The sequence below is a fragment of the Saccostrea echinata genome, unplaced genomic scaffold, assembly GCF_033153115.1.
Source record: "Saccostrea echinata isolate AGI-Se365-2 ecotype Australia unplaced genomic scaffold, CSIRO_AGI_Sech_v1 ptg000029l, whole genome shotgun sequence".
Taxonomy (NCBI): domain Eukaryota; kingdom Metazoa; phylum Mollusca; class Bivalvia; order Ostreida; family Ostreidae; genus Saccostrea; species Saccostrea echinata.
The window spans coordinates 44,101,982-44,112,921 of record NW_026889778.1 but is presented as its reverse complement, the minus strand read 5'-3'; the positions used below and the strand labels follow the sequence as shown (position 1 = coordinate 44,112,921).

General features: G+C 33.1%; 1 protein-coding gene across 1 annotated transcript; it reads left to right on the top strand.

Annotated features, from left to right (window-relative positions):
- The first annotated feature begins 9,855 nt into the window (after positions 1-9,855).
- LOC133195362 (uncharacterized) lies at positions 9,856-10,668 on the top strand. The gene is made up of 2 exons (XM_061331205.1): positions 9,856-10,107; positions 10,501-10,668. Exons 1-2 carry the CDS (start codon positions 9,856-9,858, stop codon positions 10,666-10,668), a joined length of 420 nt encoding a protein of 139 aa, XP_061187189.1.
- Positions 10,669-10,940: the final 272 nt, after the last annotated feature.

The window sequence follows — 10,940 nt, the reverse complement described above, 5'->3', positions numbered from 1 at the left end:
ATTTCTTTTCCAGCTGAGTTATGCAAAAAATTCAAAAGTAAGCATTCATTTAAATTTATATAAATAAGTCCTTGACCTCTGTTCCTCCCAGGGTCAGGCATTTACCGCTTTTCGAAATGGTGTTTGTGAACTTTGACCTTTGAAACAAACCTTATTTTGAAAATTTTGTGATGTAAATTTTTTGATTTGTTGTGATGTAGGGCCTGCCTGTTGTCTTGGTGGTCCATCCATTATTATTGCCAGAGACATAATAAGCATTGATAAATCGTGTCTCTGTATATAAAATTTTTGCCACTATAAAACATCCTTTTGATATATGCTTTGTGTTTAAATGTGCACTTATCTGAGATGATATATCAGATTGTTGATTCAAATTAAAAGACTATGTTTATATTTAAAAGATATTAATGGGTTTTTTTTGACAGAGTAAATTCTGTTCATTACAACAATTGATATCTATACTTTAATGATTTATGCCGGTGCATCTACCAAAATAAGGCCACAAGGTTGTAGTCCGCTTTTTTGACTTTAAAATTTGGAAAAAAAATGTCAATGAGAATTGGTATATTTTTATCTTAAAAAGTTTATCAGATCATAGAACAATCTAAAATATATGGAAAAATTTAATTCCAAGTAAAAATACTATCATTAATATATTTCCAGTTAAAGCATTTATTACACATCATTTGCACTGATATCTTCATGAAAAGATTGAAACATATATTTTGAATCCTCTTAAATATATACTGTAAATACTCACCTCCATTTTTTTTCCTGATGATTTATTGCAAAATGGATTCTAATAGTTTTAAATATTTGAATGTCAGTTCTCCTTATGCAAAATGCTTACGAAAATATAAGCACGCTATTTTTCAAAACATTCCGAAAAAATATGACACAAAGTATAGCCATACATTTATCCTATTTCTTGTAATTAATAATAAGCACAATTATAATTCAATGTCATCGAAAGCTACAAATATGCTAATACTAATGTGTTAATATAAAGATAATTATTCATTTGCATAAACCTTTTCTGATTTCAAGTAAAAACATTAAAAACAATCATTGTTTAAGTACTTGCTCACCCGACTTTTATTGTGATTTTCTGACTGAAAAAGTAAGGTAAAAAATGCCGCTGTTCTTTATTAGTAATTCAAGCATCAAAACACAGTACTCGCAAATATAATATATCAATTGAACCCAACTGATCAATAAATTTCTTATCATACAAATATTGCCAATTTCAATTCACTTACACTGTAAAGTTGATAGAACTCAGTGATTCCTGTCAGAGCTTATTGAATAGTACAAAAATGAATGAAAATCTAATAAGACTGCAAAAATTAGTATGCAGAAACAGTTTTGTTAAAAACAGTTTACAAATTAACCATGTCATAATTTTTCGTCTTATTAGCTGGGACATATATTTGGACATAAATATCTATCAGTGTCAGGATATCATGAGATAATGGCACAAAAATAATATGAAATCAGCGCTAGTTACCTGTAATGATCTTGGAAATATGTTTAATTTCGTTAGCACCCTAACAAAAAAGTACCATAGTTAACTATAGTTTACTATAGTTAACTACATGTATAGTTTACTACAGTAACAAAGTTTTTTCACTATAGTAAATCAAAGTATTTTTACTTTGGATTTCAGAGCATTATATTTTTTGTTCTTCAATTCATACCTGCACATTTTTTATTTATATTAATTGAAATACAATTTGTATATTCACACATTATTTCCAAATTTTGCATTACTGTTATCGAATTTAAGAGATTTTAAGCTTTGAAATCTCAAAAAAAGTTCCAGAGTAAAGTTTCATAGTGAATCTAAGTATCAAAGATTTCACTATAGTTAACTATAGTAAATTTTTGTTAGGGCAGAACAGTTTTCTAATTCACACTGTCTCATATTACAGTATGATGTAGGAATATCGTTAACACCCCACTTATCGTCATATTTTATTCGGTTTGGGGAACCCAGACAAAACAATTGCGCATTTCTCTACAAAATTGAATGAATATAGGATTAATTCTGCGCACTCTATTGTGTATTGCATAGAACTTCTATGTATCTTTTAATTATGTGCGTTATACAATTGCGTAAAAAAAGCAAGAAATGTTTTATCTTTAAAGCAAATTTTATCTTTATCAGTTACTGTAAAGTCATATATTTCCGTGGGGTCAAATATTCATGGTTTGAGGAAAAAATATGGGTTTGTGGGATTCATATTTTCGCGGTGTCAAATTTTCGTGGTTTGAGAAAATGCTATTGGTTTGTGGGATCTGATTTCAAGAATTGTTGAGTAATGATGTGTAAGACTTTAATGTTTCGTGGTGGACATGAATTCAAGGGTCTTTTCATACTTCGTAAATAACGATAATCAAAACCCAACGAAAATTAGTTATTTTACAGTAATTGAATAACATTACCCTCTTTGCCAATACAAAAACAATCCACCGACATAAAATCTGAAAGAAAACAATGTGAAAATTTCTTGAATATCCAAGTTTTGAGAAATATGACAAACGAATTTTTAAATGCATAATCTATTTTTAAATATCGAATTTCTCCCGTAAAACAAAATTAATACCTTGAAAAAACGTTGAGTTTGGCTGCAGGCGATAAAAGTCTACATTTCTGATATTTTCTCCACAATTCTTATCTTTACATGTAGTGGATTTAGTGTACTTTGTCCTACACATTGATCTTTTTATGGTTTCATTTATTACTGCGATATATCCTTGAATTGTTTCCAGTTGAATATCTTGGGAAGAATAGGGAGAAGGATTAGTATCCGCTGCTTTGTTTTAAGCTTCTATACCTACACAAAAACGATAAAGCCAAACAAAAAAATATGTCTGTTTACTGTTACATGCTGAAATAAAATAGGGTCGGTAGGTAGGATTTTTTTTTATTTTATTGAATTTTTTTATACACAAACTCTCATGAATTGGTTGAAATACAAAACAGTTTTACCATTGCGTGGTACTTTACTTTTGTTTGGGCTTGCCATATGGGCGATAGACAATATCTTTCTTGCCAACTGCCTTACAGCTACCACACAATGAAAAAAACTGTCTTGTAATTCTTCTTTAATTCCATGTTGCACTAACTATTTCTAGTACTTTCGATTTCAAACGCTTGACCGATTAAGATGCATAACAAAAGTTAAACCGATGCATGAGCGACTTCTGGATTTTTACGATAAAAAAAAATTTGGGTCGGTCAATACTTAAACATGTACGTAGCAGGTATCCTTACCTTGATATCTTCTGTTAACAGTTTCATTTGAGATTTCAAAGCAAGTATCCTCTAAGGTAACCGAATTGATTGCATCAGTATGAATGAATGAAAAGCAACTGAAATAAAATTACTTTAAAATTTATTCAAACGAAATGAGCATAAAAAAAAACGTTTTCAACATTCTAAGTGGATGAAATAGTAGCATTTGTAGAACGTCAAATTCATTTGAGTGTCACAGAAGTTTGGGCACTATCTGAAATGTTTCCAACTGCGGGAAACAATTTCTAAGTAAAAAAAAAATCGCTCTTAATTCTCTACCCTTAGAACATTTGATCTTGCATAGTCAAAAGTGCCAGTCTAATTCAATTTGTTTGACTAGGATCCATCAAAACTTGACTGATTCATGTAATCCGAGCATCACTCTCTAAAGACAATATATTTTACAACAATTTAAAGAAATATACGAGGAGAATTATTGCATCAATATAAAACTAAATGTTGATTTATCCAAATAGGTTTTTCATGTGTAGACAAATTTTAGATGAAATCTTTATCATATTGAAATTAAGTATAAATGGCAAAATATGCTAAAATGTCATTCTAATTTAAATGTAAGTTATCAATTTCCAAAAGCCACCGTTGTCTAAATCTTACACGATCACTTTTCATTACTCATAATATTTACTGGATTTAGGAAATTGATCACTATTCATTATCTTTGCATTGGCTGCCTATATGTGCCCGAGGAATTTAAAGGATATGGTAGTTAGAACCAACTGTACAACCAATTACCTAACTTTGAAGGTCACAAATGACAAGACATTGCAGTAGTGGTTATCGACTATAATGTAAGATGGATCGACGCTCAGAGAAAGAGCAAAGAAAAAAAATATTTGCACATATTGATGTCATTCGCTCCAAATGGATTCAGAAACTAAATGTATTCACCAGGATGCAAATGAATTTCAACAAAGCTGTTATTTCTATTATCCGATGAAATATAATTCGTAGGTGCTCCAAATTTATATTTCCAAATTCAGTTTTGATTTCTTTTCTATTTGGTCGTTTCATTGTCTCCCAAATTGTTTCATTTTTTCATTTATAATAAAGATTTTTAAGAGAATGCATAGTTGTGAGTTTGCTACTTTATCGTAACAAATCTTTCAATTATGTAAATCATATACGGTACCAATTTTGATGCGCATTTTGACAAATTATGTCACTTCAGTGATGCTCCAGCCGAAACGTTGGAAACCCAATATATTGAAGTAAAAAAGACTTTGAAGAGCTAAAAAATGTGCCAAAGACTGGAGCCAAATACGTCGGAGTATCAGAGCTATGCACGAGGGAGATAATCCTTATTTTTTAAATAAATTTCTAAATTTTACCACAGCAATTAAATACATATCCGTACTTTCAAGCTAGTACCGAAGTGCTTAGCTACTGAGCTGTGAATCGTACTCTACCTGAGCTCACCAGACAGGCCAGACGTATTTCATGGAATTTCTTATTTATTTCACATCTACTGGTTTTAAAATCCCCCATAAAACATGTCAAATTGCATATATAGGCTTTAGTAGATTACATGTAGCTGTAGTGCTAGTTGTTTTTGACAATCTTGTCCGTGTCGTTGTTCATTGTTACCGCTTAGTATATGTACCTACATATATTTACATTTACCATTTATTCTTATTTTGCTACCATTGTATCTATGTTTTATATATTGGTATACCAATGCAATTCTTATCTAAAATGTTCTGTGTTTTCAACTATTACAAATAAGTAGTTGAAGGGAATTTGATTTAGGTTTTTTTGTTTAAAAATGACTCTTAGGGTACACTTGCAAGATCAGAATATAGGACAGGAAGAACTCTTATTTTTTGAAAATGGTATGTCGCCAATCTGTAAGTATGCATGCCAATTCTTCCTGTTCGGTTTTGTTTGCATGAAATTTATAGCATCATGTTCTTTAATTAAGAAGATGATATATTTTTGTTGTGTTTTTTTTTCTGATGGCGATTTTATTTTAGAAAATGCAGCTGTTATAATGTTTGTTTGTTTGTTATTTAACTTCCTCATTTTTCACTCATATGAAGACGCCACCACTTGCCGGTGGAGAGCTGCAAATTTTGCATTTATAGTATGATTATTTAATATCTGCAAGACGATTGAGCAAATCAGTTTTCACTACAGGGAATATATCATGATTCAAAATATGCTCCTAGAAATGTGTAAAACAGCTTGCTAAGGATTTATTATTGCTAAATCGCATATTTTCCTTTAAAGGCATTCTTATTTTCATGCTACATAAACATATCTCTGTATTGAAATTGAGAAATTAGATCTATAAAAATTTCATTGACAAATAAAAGTATATAATTATGCCAATTTGCTTAACATCTAACTGCTCTTTTCTCTGTTTTATAGTTAAAAACAAAAAAGGATTTTTAGATTAAATGCTTAAAGAGTTTTTATCACGTATTGAAATTTCTTTCAAATGAAACACTATTATATTCCTGAAACATATAATTATCGTTAAATTTTGAAATAATTTTGAAAACCGTCGTAATTAGACGATAAAAACGCCTGTAACATAGGGTTTTCGAAGTAAAAATCTCCACTAATTAGATAGGGGTCATATTGTACTGAAACGTCATAGGTGTCAATGGTCAATTAGAACTCGTAAAGCTTATCGTAAGAAAAAATATATTGAATAGATTTTTACGTTAAATAAATAGACTTCACAATATGGCTGGTTGAAATTTAGACATCGGCCATATTCCTTTGGTTATGGACGGTCAATGTTTTATGTATGAATGTCTAGCAGAGAGAAATAACCAAGAAAATATGCCGACAATTGGAGAGGTCGCCGAAGACAAAGCCGTTTACAACTCAGGACTTTTACTGATTAGAACGAATAATTTAAGGGCATGAATGACACATGGTCACATGACTGTTAAACTACGTCATAGTCTCCATTTATATAAGTGCAAAACGTATAAAGCATCAGTTCTTGTATAAATTTTTGACATTTTTTTTTCTTTAATTACCATCTCATTTTAAAAAAATAAATAGTTTAACATTCTTGTAAACATTAACAAATTATGAAAAAAGATTGATCCACTCCTCTGTTTCTTTAAACTGCGCGTCCAACAAGTCAGTGACGTCATACACGATTTGCTAGTACAGCAAGATCATACTCGGTGAATACAAGGGCGGTATTATTATGTAAAAACAGGTCATAATCAGTATATGATGAAGTATTTTGAGAAACGGGGAACACAAAAATTATTTTTGCATGGCTGATGACGGAAATCTTATGTAGGTATATCTTATTTCGCTTATTTAGCTTACGTGTGACGTCATAGTTGGTTTTTCCCGTACTCGAGAAATGTAAACATGACAAGTTTTTGTCCTGCTTATGTCGTCTTTAACGATGTCCTATGCAATATTGAGGTCAGCTTCATCATTCGAAATTTTTACAGTTAGTCAATAATTTGAAGGACTTGCATTTCAACGTAAATTTAAAAATATTGAATGATAGGATTTTTTGTAAATTACGTTTTTTGTTGTTTAAGTTGTCTTAAAAAGTTCGTAATTTTCCCTATCCAGATGCAGTGTTATAGATGAAACTTGCTTTTTCGAATTTTAAACCCAATTCATACTCTGAAATATTTTAAAAGATACATGTTCACTTACATATTTTTTATATATGCTTTAAAAATCCAATTATGGACAGAGTAATGAGCCCGGAAATATGGAGGATTAAAACTCCACTTAGGCACTCTAGGGCATTATATTTGTCAATCAATATCTCTTAAATTAGGTAAGAAACCTAATGATATAACTGCTTTAAGATATGTGGGACATACTTAATAAGAAATTGATTGATTGATTGTATATTGTTTTACGTCCCATTCGAGAATTTTTCACTCATATAGAGACGTCACCTTATACCGGTGAAGGGCTTCAAATTTTGACCTTTACTCGGCACTCAGGGCCATTGAGCAGTGAGGGATCTTTATCGTGCCAACGCCTGCCGTGACACGGGGCCTCGGTTTTTAAGGTCTCATCCGAAAGACCCGCAACTTTCACTTCAAAGTGCCGAGCGCATGGCGAAGGAACAGTTGCTACCTATTTTTTATCGACTTAGGTCTGTCGCGGCCGAGATTCGAACTCACGACCTCCCGATCACGAAGCGAGCGCTCTACCGACTGAGCTACCGTGAACGGTCTTAATAAGAAATATACAAAATATAAAAAAAAAAATGAATGACAAGTAATTTTTCAGCTAAAGGTCCTTCTTCCCCTTAAGTTAAACTCCGTAAATATTTATTAATATGGGAACTTTAAATTCTCCTTCATTATTTCAATTATTTATATATAAATAAATCCTGAATATCTTGTATCTGTTGCAGCAGTGATCATCAGTGATACTAGAAGTGACACTTCTTCAATGGCGCCGTGCACCATTACGAAGTTCACAACATTCCTACAAGATTCTGTGCGACTTGTAAAAATGCGTGTTGGAAATTTATTTTTTTTTAGAAAGGTACCTTTTCCTTAAAATATTTTATAGTACAGAAAATCGTGATCGGGCAGAAGCGATTGTTCTGAATGGAGATAAACGTCGTAGCGTTTGCAAACCCTCCTCCTTTTCACCTCTAGATCTCGACCAAGTCTAGGAAATGTGGAAAAAAAATCTTCCTAAAACCTTTCTTGTGCACATTTGTGCATTGACAAAAATTATACCCAACTAGCTGTCAATTATCCAATTATCTCTGAATTATTTCCTAACAGGTTTAATAGAAGCAACGAATGAGCCATTTTGTATACACCATAATTACTTCGCTTGACCAGGATTGTCACCTATGACGTCAGAGCAATGGCGCGAACATCGGCGATCAAAATATGCACATTGAGAAATTCAAACTTTGAATCGCTGAAACATCAAAAATATTAATTTCCTAGCAAAGATTATTAAATGTATGATTTAAATAACATGTAAACATTGTCATATCAAAAAGAATTTGAGACGTGATAAAAACCCTTTAATGTTTACCATAATTTTTATGATTTTGATATATAGGTACATGAATTAATGTTAAAAAATATAAAAAAGTGCAATTTTAAGCTTCCACATAAAACAAAGCATTATTTACATGGACAACAATCCAGAGAAATTAGGATTTCTTACTTTTGCTTTCCATCAGTTTGTATATTTTTTTTCATACAATGGCATATCTATTATGGAAAAAACACCATATCTTATATTAACTTCACTATGTGTTCGGATATCAGCACTCAGTCCCAGGAATATCATATTGCATTGCCAGACTTAATACTCTGTACATATGTTTGTATGCTTTAGTCTAGAATAAAATAAAATCTTTAAAGATGCCTTCTGGTACTCATTTCTTGTGTTAAATAAGAACAACGCAAAATTGGCGACGAGGATTAAAAATGGCTGGATATATTGGGAAGATTGAGGCGTTTGATGACACAGTTGATACACAGTTGATGACACAGTTGATACGTGGACAGCGTACACGGAACGTTTAGAACAGTACTTTGAAGTTAATGGAATTACGGGCGGCAAACGTGTCCCTGCACTCTTAAGTTTAATTTGGGGAAAGACTTACTAAGGAATCTTACAGCACCAGACAAACCAAAAGACAAGAGCTTTAACGAAATTGTCAAGGTTCTTTAAGATAATCTATTGCCAAAACCCTTGGTAATTGCGGAATTTTTTTTTCCATAAAAGAGAGCTAAAAGAGGGCGAAAGTGTCAGTGAATATGTAGCACAGATCAGGAAATTTTCTGAGTATTGTGACTTTCAGGGTCTAAATGACACTCTTAGAGACCGATTTGTTTGCGGACTCAGAGATGAACAAACCCAGAAGAAATTACTGCCCGTGCAGGGGCTCACCCTGGGTAAAGTAATTCAAATAGCGGTCGCTATGGAAATCCCATCGAAAGACGCCTTGGAACTGCAAGGGAAAAGTCGCGGGTCTGGAATCAACAAATTAAAATTCCAGAAATCGAAAGCAAAGTTGGAAAAACCGAAACCTGTGAATTGTTACCGATGTAACAAAAGTGGCCACAGAGCAGAAGAATGCAGATGTCACAGATGTAAAATGAAAGGACATATTAAAGCGGCATGTCGTGCGAAGGACCAGTCATTTAAATTTCCGAAGAAAGTGCATGAAGTAGACGAAGACAATGATTTAGGATTGTACACTGTACATACCGGTAAGCGAAATGAAATAATAGTGGATTTGTCTATTGACGGGAAAAATGTCAACATGGAACTAGACACGGGTTCCACAGTCTCCGTTATTCCGGAAAAAAGTTTTTGAGGAATTGTTTCCCAGGAGAAAACTCGAGGATACAAGCGTCACTTTAATGACTTACTCAGGAGAAAAACTCAAACCTCTTGGTGTAGTTCGTGTAGATGTTTATACAGAGATCAGGGGGAAAAGTTAGAACTGAATGTTGTTTCAGAGGAAAAAGCGATACTTTTCAGGCGTGAATGGCTGCGAAAAATCACATTGGATTGGAATTCCCTGAACAACGTTAACGTCACACTGGATATCTATGAGTTTATCACAGATATTGGAGAAAATTCTTGATAAACACAGTGCCGTGTTTACAATAGAAACTGGATCCGTCAATGGAATTAAGGCGAACCTCATTATGAAGGAAGGCGCTCAACCAGTATTTGTGAAAGCAAGATCGCTTGCTTACGCTCTAAAACCCAAAGTTGAAAAAGAGTTAGAACGACTTGAAAGTGAGAACAACATTACCAAAGTTCCGAAAAGTAAATGGGCCACACCAATAGTACCAATAGTAAAGAGATCGGGAGATATCTGAATTTGTGCAGATTTCAAAGTTACGATAAATCCGCAACTTGACATAGATCAATACCCATTACCTGGCATTGCGGACATATTCGCTTCATTGGCAGGTGAACAGAAATTCTTAAAGATCGATCTGAAGAACGCATATTCGTAACTTGAAGTAGAAGAGGAATCAAAGAAATTTCTTACGATCAACACACATCGAGGATTGTACCGTTACAATCGACTCTTATTCAGGGTATGGTCAGCACCTGCAATATGGCAACGCACTATTGACACAATATTGCAAGGATTAAATGGAGTACAGTGCATTTTGGATGACATGGTAATTACGGGTAGGAATGATGTAGACCATCTTGAAAATTTACGCCATGTTCTTCAGAGACTGGAGGAATATAACTTGAGAGCGAATAAATCCAAGTGTCAGTTCTTCCAAGACCAAATTGAATACTGTGGTCATTTAATTGACAAACAAGGATTGCACAAAACCAAGGATAAAATTAAAGCTGTGTTGGACACTCCAGAGCAAACCAATCAGGTTAGCGTGTGATGCTCACCTTTTGGATTAGGCGCAGTGTTGTTGCACGTGATGAAGGACGGGACGGAGCACCCGATCGAGTTCGTTTTAAAAGCTTTGAATAAAGCTGAGAGGAATTACAGTCAAATTGACAAGGACGCTCTTAGTATTGTGTTTGGAGTAAAGAAATTCCACACTTATCTGTATCGTCGCGGGTTTACCTTGATAACTGATCATCAGCCGTTAGTGTCAATTTTCAACCCTAAGAAAGGAATTTCAGTTAACTCTGCTGCACGAATGCAAAG